This window comes from Ceratotherium simum, chromosome 10 (genome assembly GCF_057802395.1).
Source record: "Ceratotherium simum simum isolate JZ-2026a chromosome 10, ASM5780239v1, whole genome shotgun sequence".
NCBI lineage: Eukaryota > Metazoa > Chordata > Mammalia > Perissodactyla > Rhinocerotidae > Ceratotherium > Ceratotherium simum.
In genome coordinates, this window is record NC_141909.1 from 11,817,183 (window position 1) to 11,835,165 (window position 17,983).

At 34.2% G+C, this 17,983-nt stretch overlaps 1 protein-coding gene across 4 annotated transcripts in view; it reads right to left on the reverse strand.

The window, feature by feature from the left end:
• The window catches only part of ITGBL1 (integrin subunit beta like 1), a 1,366,350-nt gene that overhangs the window by 1,150,271 nt on the left and 198,096 nt on the right, over positions 1-17,983 (reverse strand). For 3 of the 4 annotated variants that reach the window (XM_004423143.3, XM_087435886.1, XM_087435885.1), the window contains 2 exons: positions 4,806-4,949; positions 3,357-3,431 (listed from right to left, as the gene is read on the reverse strand). The exons of the other annotated variant lie outside the window; for it this stretch is intronic. In XM_004423143.3, the coding sequence (XP_004423200.1) occupies positions 3,357-3,431; positions 4,806-4,949 (219 nt within the window). The remainder of the gene's footprint in view (positions 1-3,356; positions 3,432-4,805; positions 4,950-17,983) is intronic. 4 annotated transcript variants of the gene reach the window in all.

Genomic DNA, 17,983 nt, shown 5'->3' on the forward strand with positions numbered 1-17,983 from the left:
CTTTAATATTTTAATTTAGGCAATTATCAAGGGACCACATGTAGAACCTCTTGTCTAGGATATCCACATGAGGGTATGATGATGGCTTTATTATACGGTGACATCAAAAGATAAAGCATAGTTACATTCTCTTAAAAAAAAAAAATCACACTACTATTATTCTCTTTGTAAGGTTTTAGAAGATAACATTATAACATACCCAGAGTGCTTTTGTTTCTATATTTGCAAACACAAACAAAAACATGGATATTTGTATTTACATTCACATTCATATATGAAAATCTTAATTTTAAATGAAAGTCATTCAGTGCACTTAAAAAATATACTTGGCCTTCTATTTTCCAAAAACATACTTCAGGACATAAACTGAAGTTCTAGTGTTTATAAAAACTAAAAAATAATTAATGGGGCAGCTGTGAAAGCAATAAAATCATGATCTACCTTCTTCCCACATTTAAATAGCCCCAAAATGGAAGTGGCAATCAAGTTATAAAAGAAAGGACATTTCTGAATTTGCATTCTCTTAATTTTTGCAGCAAAAAGTTAAAGAGCTCATTTTACCACCATGTATTATTTAAAACCACAGCGTGCTTGCTAAAGCTGGGTTTAAAATGGAGATTGGTACAAATTCTAAACCTTTTGACTTTAAGCATATCCCACTATTTGCTATATAAACTGCTACAAAGCTAGTACGGAACTTTGATGTTCAACCCACTGGTAAAATAATATAGACAATAAAGAACATCTATTACATTCTCCTATAGTTCACAACCTAAAATTTTAGTTACCTTGAATAACACCATCCTAAAAGTTAAGTTACCTAGGGCTCTTAGATCTATGTCTTTGTTATTTACTAAAATTATGATCTTAGAAGGTATGTCATTTTACTTTAAAAATACAGAGGGTAAAATCAAGCTGTACTATATATAATCAACACATATCTTTGTATAAGCAAATCAATATTTCCAATTTAAAATTGTAACAAAGCATGAAGACCCTGACTTATAATTTACTGTTTATGCAGCTTTTTCCAAATAATAATCAGCTTCTTTTTTTAGTTTTAACAATGAATTAAAAGTCAAATTAAGTTTCCATTCCTCCATAGGAAAAAAGGCTAAACAAAAAATATATATTTTAGCTTTTGCCCTAAAAGCTTTAAGAATAAACTCAAATGGAATTGTAACCAAATTTCTGAGCAGAACAAAACTGTGGTCTGAAAATAACCAATTTACAAAATGTAGTGATCAAAGATAAAAAGACAATCTTCATCTTTGCCATACAAATAAATTTTAGGCTTAAAGCAGCATGTGAAAAGTACAAACCATAAGTTAACTCTGAACTATGTATTCTTGTGGCCAAAAAAGGTAAAAGCCACAAAGGGTTTCCCAAGTTAAAACAGATGTAGTTTAAGAAGACAAGGAGGGGGCCGGCCCCGTGGCTCAGCGGTTAAGTGCGCGCGCTCTGCTGCTGGCGGCCCGGGTTCGGATCCCGGGTGCGCACCGATGCACCGCTTCTCGGGCCATGCTGAGGCCGCGTCCCACATACAGCAACTAGAACGATGTGCAGCTATGACATACAACTATCTACTGGGGCTTTGGGGGGAAAAAATAAATAAATAAAATCTTTAAAAAAAAAAAAAAGAAGACGAGGAGGAAAAACAAACACCACCACACCCAAGCACCTGTGTATGAGTCTAAAACCACTGCTCAGAAACCTCTGGCATAATTTAAATGTTTTGTTTCTGTACCAACAGTGGACTCTGTGAAACTATCAGCCGTCTCGTCTCCCACCCTTCATTCTCAATTCCCCTCTCCCCCTCAGCACAACTCCCAGCCCGCCATGTCTACCTGACAAGTGACAGCCCAATCTGATTAAATGCTTCCAAGGGAGGGGACTCATGGGCCTCCATGACAGGCCAAAAGTGATCACCATGGAGATACATAATTACAGCTGTCAACGCATCTACTGTCCTGCTGACATCAATTTGATTGCTCCCAGCAATAATGATAGACAAAGCTTAGTGTGCACTCTCCTGCACCCAATCACTTTATCTATTCCTTGGTCCATTTAGCTGACATGCAACATTCACACAAGCAAATAACAGCAGTAAGCAGAACATTTAAGGCATTTTAATTGTTTTTTCTTTCTATGGATGGCTCACAACCGCAAATGTTATTACATAAAACTCCTGCTGCAGCATTAATTGAAGAAAGATTTGGTGGGACAAAGACTGTAGGGGGTATAGTTTGTCCATTATCACTTGTACTTTCAACAGGTCTCACGTTTGAAAATTGCAAATTGCAAAAACTTGCAAGGGCAAAATGTTTGACATCCTGTTAGCTATTATAACATGGTGAAAACTTCTAACAACTAGAGTAATCATTATGAATTCTTATTTAATACTTTTTTGTTTGATTAAAAAAATGTTTAGATATGTCCCTATGATACTTGTTTTCTCATCTGCTATTTAATGTCACATAATGCCTGTTAAATCTTTATAATTTTTTTCTGCCTTCAGGCTTTGAACACAGCATGGAGTCTCCAAGCCTAGAAAGGGTCAAGTCCCTTTAGAAAGCACATGGGTAAAAACAATTTAAAAAGTGAAATAAATCATATATCCAATAACATCTTCAAATTTAGAATTCTTCCTGTAATTTTTCACCATCTTTGTCCAGTAATCAAACTGAATAATCATATTCACAGATGGTACACCCTTGTCATCCACTAGCTAACATAATGTCATATATATGTGCACTTATTATCTTGATTAAGAGAAAGGGTATATCCTTGTTCTTTTCATGCAACAAAAACTATTTAAAGAACAGCTATTAAATATAGAAGAACTATGAATAAAGTGGACAGTGATCACTTTTCTTTAACTGGTGTAAATAATATGTACTTCTTAGAGTCCATGACACTTAATGGAATGAGGCACAGTCTGTTTTCCTTAATCCGTTTCAATTAATGAGCTGATTTTGTGCTGGAATTTCCCGACATCTGACTACACAGGGAAACTGGATTAGATTTATTAAAAAGATTAAATTGTACCACAGAAAAATCATTTCCGGTTCTTAGGATTCCACAATCTTTTTCACTACAATTTTCAAAAAAATTGGGAAATTGTAAACTATCATTTATTTAGAAGTCAGATGTCTCTGGATTTTTCCCATCAAGCAAACTCTGACTTTCCTACACATCATAAAGTACAAAATATTAAAAAACAAAAAACTGTGATTCCCCATGAATTTCACTTGTCCTTCAATTTACACCCTTTGGTGTTGACATGCTTGAACATAAAAGTATGACATAAATCAACATTTTAACCCCTCACGTGGTATCACAGCTTAATGACTTACACCAGGTAGATGTATTGGTTCTTGGTACTGAGACAATCTCCCAATAGACGGTAAACCAAAAGACTTGTAGGGGTCCTGAAAGTTCAAAGGAAAGGAAGCACAGTCTTTGAAATATAAATCAGCACAAGTAAGGTTAAATATTTAGACAATGAAGAAGGATTTATAGGTCTATTTTCAACATACTGTATTTACCAAATCACAGATTTCAGAATATTATTATCTTATACTCACTCTAGACAACTTAGAATTGTATTTAAAAATCAAACAGAACTGTAAGCAGAATTTAGCCTGACCTTGATTATACTTTATTGAAATTGGTAAAATTCCAACTTTTTATAAATCTTCTTAGAATGCCTTGGGCAAAAATAAAATAACCTAGGCGCTACATCAAAACATACTCAAGTTCAGAACAACAAATGTAGTGCACTAAAGATATTTGTTTTTCTTACTCTCAAAACAGCTCACATATGGTAAAATTTGAGAATTTTGTTTCTTCAAATAAAGACCTGAAAAGAAACTCTGCACGTGCTACTAGATATGTGCTCCATTTGTAAATATCTTAAGTCATCAGAATAAATATTAAATAAGTTCAGTGTCATAACAATAAGGAAGAAAAGAATACCATTTAAAACATAATAAAAAGCAAGAACAATAACCAAGCCAAAACATATTTCTCAAGATCCTTAAAAAACAGTTCAAAACAACTTCCAGTGTTCTTAAACACAGATACTGCTAATTTATTTTTTATTTTGACAGACAGGCTTCAATGTCCAAAAGTAAAAGACAGTATAAATGTTTCCTTGCATTCTTGTTTTAATCATTTGAAAAAAGCATTTTCAGATGTTGACTGCTTTATTATCTGGTTAATATAATTATAAAATAATATAAAAGTATTAAACGGAGAGTTTATGGTAAACTCTATAATTAAAATTATGAATGAAAGCTTTGCAATTTAAATTTTAATTGTTACTTTCACATAACCGTAAGGAATAAAATTACTAGGAAAAAAAAAGTTGTAGGAAAAAATTTAAGTAAATATTGAATTTATAACTAATGTGTACCCAAGGTAGGCTCTTAAAAAAAAAAGAAAAAAACACAGAAATAAATGCTTCTGGTTATTTCAAATGTGGTTTGAAAACAAGCAAACAAAACAAAAACCATGGTCCATTCAAGCACAAGAATATTTAACTAATGCTTTGTTACCCCTTAAACTGATCAGTAGCTATCTCTCCATCCAGAAAAATACATGAAAATTAATTAAACTTAATCCTTTGAAACTATTTTGAATTATGTCAAAATTATCTAACCTTTTTTCTGGTTCAATTCTGGATTACATAATCAAATATTTGACACAGGGTATAAAACCTGAACTTTATCTTTTTTAGCTATACCTGATCCCCTAACTTGGGACACAACCACCATTCTTCCACCTGACATCATTCATTTTACCTCAGCATAAACCCGACATTCAACCGCCCAGCCGTTGATGGGAATATCAGCTTGTTTGTGCCTGAGAGGGTAACCCTTGGCAACACGGATCATTTCTTGGACTAGGTCCAGGCCAGTAATGCATTCTGTGACAGGATGCTCAACCTGCAAGGCCAATATCTGCCAGTCAATAGGTGTAGGAAAAGGTAAATAAATAGAAACAAGCAAGAATAATTTCAACAACTGCTGGGTAAAATGAGGTTAATTATATTTAACATTTAATCATATCTGACTGAAAAGCTATCTGAGAATAAAATTAAAGAATAAACACAACATAGTACAAAGCATGATAAGAAAAACTAACACCTGAAAAGTATCTGTAAACTATGTTGCTTTTCCTGGTTTTTAATTAGATGTGGTCCATCAATGTTTAACACTTTTAATTTTGAAACTAATTCTTGACTGAGAATTACATATTCAGGGACAATCCTCTATGTGGCTGATAATCAACCTATTCTGCTACACTTAGCATGGCCTCTATAGAGGCAGCTTATGATTTTCCAAAGCACTAGTCTAGCCTAAGTCTCACCCACTTGCATGCTTTCACTAACCTGTCCTGACAAGCAACCAGATTAGCGTACTCTTACATCAATGCAGTGTAGCAGAAAGGAGCAGATGGATCCTGCAGGTTGTTTTCCCTCCAGACTTACATGGGGAGTGCTTAGTATGCACAATAGCAAAACTGAGCCAGTGAAATCACTCTGCTCTCTCAGCAAATTGCTGATAACTACTTTGGATGATGCTGTCATGGGGATCCCTGGCCTTCTACACTAACACATGGGCTACACATGTACAAAACCATGCACCAATATATAGGGATACTAACAGGGACACACACTATTACAAATTTGATCGATTGCTTACCAGTTCCTAAACTTAACTAAGCTAAAACAAAGCTACTTAAGGCACTGGTAAAGAGCAGATAATCTTTCATGTAAACCTTGAATAAGTTTTAAAAATTTAAGCAAAACTTTGGCCACATCTGCTGCTTTGAAACTAATTCTTTTTCTCATAAAAATTAAGCATGTTCTAAATGCACTTCACAATAGTTTCTTTATCATGACATGTCATATTTCATATACTCTGACACGGGAAAAGGTCAGTGAACAAACGAATTGTCTTTCCATCTTCAACCATGCTAATTGAAGGACAGGACTTAGTCATTATAATAATCCTGAAGCTTATCACAAGCAGACAATGCCATGGTCTTAAAAAAAAAAAAAAGCTTTGTAAAAATAAACAGATGGCATCCATAATTAGCTCTGTGTGTGTTATGAGTTTGTTTACAGTTTCAACAACATTTTAAGACATTTTGACATAATTTTAATGACAAGTCATCACTAAAATAAGCATCTACCCTTTGCAAAATAAATGTGACACTAAATAGAGATCTTATTAGATAATTTTAAAAGTATATTTTTGAAAGCAAATTGTGGTTTTGCGAGAAACAAGACTCTATATGATAAATACAATAAGACAGGAACAAGCTGTTAGAGCCCCTCTATTATTGCTAGAAACAAACTTCATGTAAGAAAGCATCCTACTACTCTAACTACTCAAGAGGTGAGCCTACTATGTGCTAAGGGCTTTATAGTAATATTGTTCACATATCCCTGTTAGGTGAGAAAACAATTTTAAAAGCTAAGTGAATGATTTGATTTCATCTTTCTATGTCTAGTGACCAGAGAAGTATGTATTATATCCTAGGCAAATAAATGTATATTGAATGAATGAATGAGCAGCAAATCCAGAGTCACACCTATAGTAAGTGGTAGAGGTAGGGTTGGAATTTGTGTCACTCCAGAGATGATATGACATTCCTGTTCTTCCCCATGGAAAAATGTAAATAAAAGCATGTAGTAAATATAAATAGCTATATAATTATGTTCTGTTGTCTTTTATAAAACATATTACTATGAAAGTTTAAAGATCCAATTCATCAGAAGGCTCTGTTTTATCTTAGAAGATCTCTCTATAATCTGTAGGAAAAAAAGTACATTAGACTCATATTGAATGGAATCCAAACATAGACCCATTTTAACCTAACTTAGAGTTATGTAACAGGAACATAACACAACATTTTAAAATATAAATTAGTGAGCTGCAAGTACTTCAAAATAAAAGTAATTAAGTAGATAACTAAAATAATAACTAGCTGCTCAAGACAAAATCATTAAAGAATTTTTTTAAAATATCCATTTAGGTTCAAGTATTGTTAAAGTTTACAAAATAGTCTAACACCTGAATTTTTCAGGTAACAGAAATATCTTTTTTAAAGTAAAACATAATTGCAAACATTTTTGAAAAAAATCTTTCTAAATACATTTTAATAGAATTCTAAAGTTGTTCAACAGGATATGTGAAACATTTCCTTTAGGCCCTGTATTATTATTATCAGGAATCTTTTAAGTGTAACATTGTTTAAATAACCATGTATATCCCCCACCCCTGAGAACTTAGAAATCATTTCCCTTGTAAGTTAAACTCAATACTTAAGAGATCAGAACAGAGATATATACATAAAGAGACAAAATGGCTCCCAAGCCAAAATATAATTGAATAGTTTTAAAAATATCTTTAAAAAGAAAGGAAAAGAGAAAGGAAGAAAGGGAGGATCAATGGAAAGTGAAGGTGGCGAACTGGAACAAAAGGTTATAAAAGAAAAAAAAATGAGTCCAAGATTGATGTCTGATAAGCCAACAAGCTCATCTTGTCCAACCTAGAAAAAAAGTCTAACTACAAAAGAATGATGCTAATAAACATCTATTCTGAGGGCTATTATGTGTGTGTGAAGCAGCGGGAAGGTTTTTGTGTCACTTCTACTTGGGAAACATTGAGTTAACCTAAGTTAAACTGTTTTTTTATTTTAAGAAAAACTCCTCAGACTCATTAATACGACACCATGCCTTGGGACTCTCTAAGAGGAGGATATCGTATAGCACTTATTTACCACATACTTCCTTCTTTTGCAGAGTATTCTTATGGGTTGAAAATTCCATGGAACACACTTTGAGAACTAATGCCTTATATATTCAAAATACAAAACTGAATTCCTTATTGTGACTCTATACTCACGAAATTTTTGAGAACTTGGCTTCATACATAATTTTCATACCCAACAGAAATGTGTGCTAGTTCCAAGAAATATATGAATAAGGGATCCACTAGATAGTATGATTATGCATTGGAGATTAATATATTGACATCCTAGTATATAAATGTTGTGATTTAGTCAGCAAAAGTAAGACCTAACCAAAAAAAAGCTCACACAAAAAAATCACACATGTTAAAAAAGGAGTAAGCCCTACCAAGTCAGAATTTCTGAATCCTCAAAGGTAAATTACTGATTGGGATATATTCATCAAGGTAGTACCACTCTGCAGGGTCTATTAGTAGCTGGTAAATTAGTTTGTATTGGCAATGCCCCTATCTCACCATGAATCTTCTGTTCAAACAGGTACAAACAACTACAATCATCAAATGCCATATTATGGGACATAATCACACTCAGGGACTAGAATGAAAATGTATGGTTATATACTCCTATGTTAGTCACAAACAGCTAGCTTTTGGTAGATCTATTTGCTATTTTAATTTAGTTTTGTCTTCTTGGTTACCATCAAGCTGTCACTATTGTCAGCATTTGTGTCTAGACCTCTGCCACTCCCTCTTACTAATCTGTTGCTTCAAATGTGTTACCCCTAAAAATAAATAACTGAGCTTGTCAAATGCAATGGCAAGGTAAATTAGGTTTTGCTTCACCTGTGAGTTCCTCATGTATAAAATTTCAATAGTAATGCACTTAGAAAAACAATCTTTCTGGCATTGTGTTGTCATTATCTTCACAATTCTAAAAATTATAATCATAAATTCTGCCACTACCACTGTAACCTTTAGCCTTATTCCTCATTAAATACAAACTAGGAAGTATCTAAAACTAGTGAGTGAAAGCCAAATGAGATATTTCTGGAGTCTCAAAGTATCTCCCCATAAGATACTTTATTAATGACAAAGGAAAAATAGTAACTCTATAATGGAGAAATTTGAGAGACACCACCTTATCCAAGCCAACATCACCAGTAATGGGATAAAGAGACATCGTCTGTCTCCTACATGGTGTTCATAGAATGACAACATCATTTCTGTACTATTCTTGCCAAAAATGCAAAGTCTGAATATAATCACGAAAAAACAGACAAATGTAGGGGCCGGCCAGGTGGCGTAGCGGTTAGGTGTGTGCACTCTGCTTCAGCGGGCCAGGGTTCGTGGGTTCGGATCTCGGGTGCGCACTGACGCACCGCTTGTCAAGCCATGCTGTGGTGGCGTCCCACATAAAGTAGAGAGATGGGCACAGATGTTAGCCCAGGGCCAATCTTCCTCAGCGAAAAGAGGAGGATTGGCATCGGATGTTAGCTCAGGGCTAATCATCCTCACAAAAAAAAACAGACAAATACAAAATGAGGGACATTCTATAAAATAAATGACTTAATGCTCATTAAAAAAATGTAAGTATCATAGTTGACAAAAAAAGAATAAGGAACTGTTCCAGATGGAGAGACAATAAAGAGACATGACAAGTAAACATAATGTAGGATCGTGGACCAGAAAATTTTTTTCTTTTACTATAAAAGACATTAGTGGGGCAACTGGTGAAATCTGAATATGATATGTCGGTTGGATGATATGTCAATGTTAATATCCTGATTTTGATACTGGTACTGTGGTAATGTAAAAGAATTTTCTTGTTTTTAGGAACTATAAACATCTTTAGAAGTAAAAGGGCACCAGGTCTGCAATTTACTCTGAAATATTTCAGGTAAAAAAGTTGGATATAGATATATAAATGTATAGATACAGATATAGATATAAGGATGAAGCAAATGTAAAATGTTAGTGAAGGGTATTTGGAAATTCTTCATAATATTTTGCAATTTTTCTGTACATCTGATATAATTTCAAAACAAAAATTATTAAAAATTAAAGCAATGTCACTAAAGTTTTTTGTTTTTATATTACAAAACATTTATTAAAGATATCTGACTTGATCAACATTATTTTCTCTTCAATCAGAATCTTCCCACTATGTTAAATAATCAACAGCAGATGATTTGTTTAATAGGCTTTCTCTGATTTAAACTTCTACTATTTTATTGTGTTATTTTCCTAATAATTCCTAAGATTTTAAGAATAGGTAACAGGCAAGTATTCCCTCAAGGGAAGTAAGATGCAGGCAAATTTTAATTACACACTTAGCTTCAAATGAAAATTAAAATTGAGGGAGGTTTAAAAGAGGAAAAGGTCACAAAAAGTGTGGAAAGACCTCAGATCAATGAAATATGTGTTAACTTGGAATTATGCAGAGAAGGGGGGAAATGAAAAGTATTCAAAGTTCCTTGAATGGAGGGATATTTGGTCGTAATTGTCAGCTACTGAGTGGTGTACCAATTGATTAGTCAAAGCAGAAACTGTCCCCAAAAGTAGAAGACCCAAAGTACATACCATAGCTAATAGCTGTATGGCCCTGAAATTTACAAAATCCCTCCATATGCACAAACTTGTCCCTCAATACTCCATTATCAGTTTACAGAGAAGGCGTGTGAGATACAAGAATATGAATACGAATTTCTAATATTCAAATAATATTATTTTAAATTAATATAATTTTAAGTAACATCTTTATTAAATACATCAAGTCTGAACTGACAAATATTACAAAAACTTGGTTTGCAAAAGCTATCTTTTGTAAGCAGAACTTGTTTAATTCAACTCAGCAAAGCAGTATAGGTGTGATTACCTGTTGAAATATGAGGAAATTGTCCTGTTATACAAAATAGAGTTTCATGATGGTATTTGGCATAAGTCTCTATCTTTTTAGTTTGTTGTTATTCCAGCCTGAAAGGATAACTGATGGCATTATTTTTGTTCTGCTCTTTTGGTTCAGAGAGATTCTTTGTCCAGAACAGAATCTAACATACACCTATTAAAATTCTGAAGCTCTACCTCCTGAGAATACAGGATTTCAAAATAAAGATTTAAAGTTATTAGATTTTGATCCACAGGACTCAAAGATAAAAAGCATGTTGGGAAATAGGCCCCAACACACCATTCCTGTAACTCACCTTGAAAATAACAGCTATATTCAAGAGTGGCACCAAAAATTGAACAGATTCTATTATAGAGCTTCCCTATTGACCCCAACACAAAAAATCAGATGAAGAAAGGATAACGGAACTATTATGGGCTGAATTGTGTCCCACCACCACCACCGGCACCAAATTCACATGTTAAAGTCCTAACCCCCAGTATCTCAGAATATGACTGTATTTGGAGACAGGGTCTCTAAAGAGCCAATTAAGTTAAAATGAGGTCATTAGGGTGAACCCTAATCCAACATGACTGATGTCCTTATAAGAAAAGATTAGGACACAGACAACAGACAGCACAAAAGAAAGACCATCTGAAGACACAGGAGGAAGATGGTCATCTGCAGGCCAAAGAGAGAGGCCTCCATAAGAAACCAACCCTACCAACACCTTAATTTTAGACTTCTAGCCTTCAGAACCATGAGAAAATAAATTTCCCTCATTTAAGCTACCCAGCCTGTGGTACATTGTTACAGCAGCCCTAGGAAACTAATACAGGAACATATTTCAAAAATTAAAATCTAGAGAAGAATCCAGAACTCAAAGACACCAAAATAGTTTACAATATGCTTTAAAACAAAAACCTAACTTAAAGTGCCTAACAAGTTTACCTATTCATATCTGTATAATAAAAACTTCTTGGGGCCGGCCCGATGGCGCAGTGGTAAAGTTTGATGCGCTCCACTTCAGTGGCCCGGGGTTTGCGGCTTCAGATCCTGGGCACGGACCTACACTACTCATCAACCCATGCTGTGGCAAAAAGAAGAAGATTGGCAAAAGACAAAGATTAGCTCAGGGCCAATCTTCCTCACCAAAACAAACAAACAAACAAAAATACAAAAAAAAAAAGAAACCTTCTTTCCTTCAACTTTCTAATAAGACTCAATAAATATTAAGGGAAAGTATCACATATCCTCCTTTGTATTCTGTTTCCTAGGAGATTGACTTCAAATATTCAAGAACATCCCCGTTCTGGCTTACTCTAGTCAGTCTGAGAACCCTGGCCTCTATGGCTTTAGATATAATCAAAAAGGTCAACTTCTGTCCAGATCTAAAACATCCCTTCTGGCAAGAATGGAATTTTACAAATTAGTTACAAATCAACTTCTCTATAATTTCTCCTATTTCCACCAATTATTCTTTCAATCAAACACTCCAAATCTATAAAAGACCAACCTCTTCCTGTATGGAAAGTCCTGAATATTTTTTAAATCTAAAACTGCTCTGAAATTAGAATATATTTGTTCAGTAATAATCAATTCTTAGAAACCAGAATTTGGGTTGCAATAATTCTTAATTTTTAAATAAATGACATAGCAAAGGGTAAGAATCAAGTTGCTAATAAAGAGTTTTCAAAAATTCTTCTGGCATATAAAGGTCCCATATGGTGCAGAATTATCTCTGATGGGATGTGAGGGTGTCTGGCCTCCATAAAATTTCAACAATTCTATTGCACTTTTTCTTCCACAGCAAAAGTTGATACCTCCTTCACTGTAGCAATCAATATAAGCAACTGACTAAGGTCTAACAAAAGTGGGACAATTTAGCTCTCTGTTCTCAAAGATATGACACAACCAGCTGACCATGTTTGGGCATTTAATTATTATAAGATCTTATTCCTTTCTATTCAGAGTATTCTAACTCTTTTAATCTTTGTAGACTATATAAAGGGCTGCTCTTCTAAAAACACTAAAATCTAAAAATAACCTAGATTTGGAATTTAACAATTACATACACACACGAATTTGGAAAGGTGTACTCAGGGCCCTAACATTAATCTTAGCACAAAGGCCTAAGCAGAAATAGCTTAGCAATGTAACAAATACTTTTATCTATCAGTTTCATTTTTAGAAGAAAGATTTCCATGTCCATTTTTCTCCTAGACTTACACAAACACCCTTAGGATGAAAAGATTTCTTTGAAAGTGGCTTATATTTCAAGTATGTTTATTCATTTGTAACAATAATTTTGCAGTTAACTGACAAAAATAATAAGAGAAAGTTATTAATTTGTGACTCAGTTTGTCATCTGAAAAAGAATAACTACCGACAGGCTTTATTAATAATAATGACAACAGTAAAAGTAAACATGTTCACCAATATTTAACAAACATAGCATGCAGAATATTACTGGTAAGATTCTCACAGTTAGGAAGAAGAAGGAATGTTTAGTATAAAGCAGGCACTGTTCTGAGCATTTTAAGTGTGTTAACTCATTTAATGCTCACAGTCCTATACAGCTATAATTCAAGTGCTATAATTACTCTCACTTTACAGACATGGAAAATGAAGCACAGAGAAGTTAAGGAACTTGCTCATAGTCATACAGCTAGGAAGGTGTAGAGCTCGGATTTACTTGCACTAAGTGAAAACAGTGGATGTTTGCAATCCATGAAAACAATGATTAAATGAGTTCCCCAGTAGCCAGGTAGAGTTGTTCTGAACCATTTTCAGGTCTAGAATCTTAGTGAATTTCTCCCTAGAAAAGTGTGTATTGAATTTCAGAGGATTAACAGACTCCCCCATAGCTCATTAAAGAGATTCAGATAACCCAGGTTAGATATTTTTGCTCTGGGAAGATGGCAAAACCAACATGGCTCACTACCTCTCCACTCCAAATTCCATGGTCTCTATTTCCCCAGAGTCAGCGAGCAGCTGAAGATATGCAAAGCCCACTGAGATCTGGAGGAAAATGACAGCCAGGAACAGGTAACGGGCTCTTCTCTCTGGACAAAACTTAGAGACTAGCTTCAGAGAACTCCAAGGAAAAACATGAAAGGAACAGATTGTGGAGACAGCTTGGCCTACAGAGATCCATGGACCCTGGAGAGAAAGTCAATAAAAGCTGCAGAAGAGTCCCTGGTCTGTTTGCCAAGAAGTCTGAGTAGTCACTAAATGTTAGCTGGATTCTGTCCTTGAGATAAGGAAAATGCTAGGACGCATATGGTCTTCCTGTCCTCAGGAGCAGATATGGTTGTGTCTTCAACCACTTGAAGGACTGCTGCCACTTAGACTATTACACAAACAGAACTCACTACCGACAACCCAAAAACAACCATAGTAAAACCACAGTAGGGGGCTTACCCACGGAGAAAGGACAAGCATTCAGAATAATGATTAAATATGCCAAATGAAATAGAGCAGCTGAGGGACAGAAAAAACCTTTATCCAAAAAAACAGTAAGGACACTTAGAAACTTCAAGAGTAGCAATACATGCACACATACACACACGCAATTAGACTTTCAGGGATAAAATAACATGACTTCCCAATTACACAATTCAGTCAATTACTTAAAGGAGAAGATGATCCCTGTTGGCTCTCAAATTAGTAGCCTAGAAGAGCAACATATAGAAATAATATCAAGGAACAGAATACAAATACAAAACAAAAGTAATCATGAGAGAAAAGACATGAGCCTTAGAGAGCTTGTCCAGAATACCTAACCTGCAAATAACAAGAGTTCCAGACAGAGAAAACTAATATATGAGGAAGGAAACAGTTAACAGAAGAAACTTTCTCTGAAATGAAGAAACACTGAAATCTGTACACTGAAAGAGTACATGGAATAAACAGCACAAATCAGGCCTATCCTGGTTGAGAAAAAAAACTCTGAATTCCAAGAATTAAGAGAAAACTGGGCCAACTTTCAGACAGTAAGAATACATTACCTGCAATGGCAGAGAAATCAGAATGACATCAGACTTAACACTAGAAGCTAGAACACAGTAGAACGCATCAACTACTGACAGACAGGAACAGAAACTCAAGAATCCTATACTCAACCAAAATATCATTCCCCTTTCAGGGCTAAAGAAATATATTAAGGATGTGGCATTTCAGAGCATGTCATCCATATATTCCAGCTGAGTAAATTACATGAAAAGATTTTCTAAAACAAACGAACTTGGGCAGAAATCTCAAAAAAGACAGAGAAGCCATAGTAAATGAGAGAGATTTCTAGGAGTGTATAGAGAGAAGCTAAAAAGAGACTTTTGAAACTGAAGAGATAAACTACAAGAGAAAGTAAAAAATAGCTTAGAAGTACAAAATTATCTCAGAGAATTTTTAGTGTTGGAAAGTCAGGAGAACCAGTTATATCACCTTTACAAATACTAATGGAGAAAATGTCTGTCTGAATAAAAGGAGGAACATTAATAAAATTTTAAAGAACAAGAGAATTTCCAGGGCCGGCCCTGTGGCTTAGCGGTTAAGTGCGCGCGCTCCGCTACTGGTGGCCTGGGTTCAGATGCCAGGCGCGCACCGACACATCGCTTCTCCGGCCATGCTGAGGCGGCGTCCCACATACAGCAACTAGAAGGATGTGCAACTATGACATACAACTATCTACTGGGGCTTTGGGGAAAAAAATGGAGGAGGATTGGCAACAGATGTTATCTCAGAGCCAGTCTTCCTCAGCAAAAAGAGGAGGATTAGCACAAATGTTAGCTCAGGGCTGATCTTCCCCACAAAAAAAAAAAAAAAAAAAAAAGAGAGAGAGAGAATTTCCAGTTTATCAATGGGAAACAACAGGAATAATTAGCAATTTAATTCAAGTTATAAATAGGAAAACAGAAAAAAATGGAATATTAATTATAAAAGTAAAAAATGTAAGTATAAAAGTAAAGATGAAATAAATAAAATCAAGTATTTAAAATTAGAGGGAGTAAATTTTCATACTAAAAGAGTGTCAGTTTGGGGTTTTTTAAAATTTAAACTTAAAAATAAAATTAAAACAAGTGATAAAGAAGGCTTTAAAATAAAAGAACAGGCAAATAAAAACAAAAAGAAGGAGACCCAACATGATCTGATTCATAGTAGAATCTAGGAATAAAACCTTTAAACAAGATAAAGATATTATATAATGATTAAAGGCACACAAATTCACGTAGAATAGTCATAAACCTATGCATATCAAATTATTTTGTAGATAAATACGTAAACATTATCAGAAATGCAAGGAAAACTTAGAGATGTATACTAAAGGAGTAATAGACAAAATTATGTAATGTCTGAGATTTGTGTTAAAATACAACAGCTAAAAGGGGCAAAAGTAAGGAAAAGAAGGTATACATGAAATAATACTAGCAAAGTAAACATGAAGCTAGGTTACAGATTTGTAGGACTTTATCATACTACTCTTGCTATTCTTAAGTACTTTTGTATGTTTGAAAATTATCATGAAGCAAAGACACACAGAAAGACAGACACATGGAGGTAGGAAGGAAAAGAAGGAAGAAGGGAAGAAGGAAAAGAAAAATGAAAAGAAAAAAAAGAGGAAAAGAGCCAAGGAAAGAAATGTAAGGATGTCTTGAAGCAAGAATTTTTAGGGCAGTGAAACTACTGTGCATGATAGTATAATGCTGGATACATGTCATTATACATTTGTCAAACCTCATAGAGTGTACGACACAAAGAGTGAATCCTAATGTAAACTAGGGACTTTAAGTAATAACAATGTATCAATATTGACTCATCAATTGTAACACACAACCCATACTAATACAAGATGTTAATAATAGGGGAACCTGGGCGGGTAGGGGTGGCATATAGGGGTTATGGGGACTCTGTACTTACCACTCATTTTTCTGTAAACCTAAAACTGCTCTAAAAAATAAAATCCATTTTTTAAATTATGATGAAAAACTTCATATATCTCTTGCTGAATCAAATAGATCCAATAGAAAAAGACAGAGAAAAGACAGACAGGAAGTGAATAAAATAATCAATAACCTTGATTTTTAATAGATATTACCTCATAAAATACTGAAAGATGTTTAAAGGCCTACCATTGAGAAAGATACCAGTATCAAATGGATTCACATCTGAGTTCTCACTTTTTTTTTTAAATAATTTTATTTATTTATTTTTTCCCCCAAAGCCCCAGTAGATAGTTGTATGTCACAGCTGCACATCCTGCTAGTTTCTGTATGTGGGACACGGCCTCAGCATGGCCGGAGAAGCAGTGCGTCGGTGCGCACCCGGGATCCGAACCTGGGCCGCCAGCAGCAGAGCGCGAGCATTTAACTGCTAAGCCATGGGGCCGGCCCTGAGTTCTCATTTTTAAAGAACAGATAATGCCTATTATTAACTAGACCCTAGAAAAAGAAACAATACTCCCACAGTTAGTTTCAAAAAATACATATAACTTTATTATTCAAATCTGGTCAAGACAGAATTTAAAAAGAGATAAAAATTCAAAATAATTATACTAGCACACAAAATCCAGCAAAATACCAAAAGGAAAATCAATGTCTCATTAAAATTTATTCCAGGAATGTAAAGGAAATGTATCAAATGAGTCTATAATGTTAATAAATTAAAAGATTAAAGCCATTTTTTCATTATCAGTAGTAAATGATAGACAACTAGCAGTTTTGGCCACAGTTAGGGACAAAGAGAAGATCTTACAAGCTTCTAGGGATAGAAAAAAATTTTAAACAAATGATCAAGAATTAGAATACATCTCAATATCAATAGTAAAAATTAAAAGAAAGCAAAACAAGGCCTTTAAAATGTTAAAATTATTTCCAATCCAGAATTCTATACTCAAAATTCTAGAAGAAAACAGGAGAAAATCTTTGCAAGCTCAGGTTAGGCAAAGATTTCTTAGGTACAACACCAAAAGCACAATCCGCAAATTTAAAAAATTGGTAAACTGGGTTTCATTAAAAATAAAAAAAATTTGTGCTTCAAATGACACCATTAAGAAAATAAAAAGACAAGCCACAGGTTGGGAGAAAATTGGCAAACCACATATCTGTATCAAGAATGTATAAAGAATTTTTACAGCTCAATAATAAGACAAATAAACCAATTTAAAAATGGGCAAAGGATGTGATTAGACATGTCAAGTAAAGGAGATACATGATTGGCCAATAAGTACATGAAGAGAGATTTGATATCACTAAGCAATAGGGAAATGCAAATCAAAATCACAATGAGATAGCACTTTATATCCACTAGAATGGCTATCATCAAAAAGACAATCAAGAAC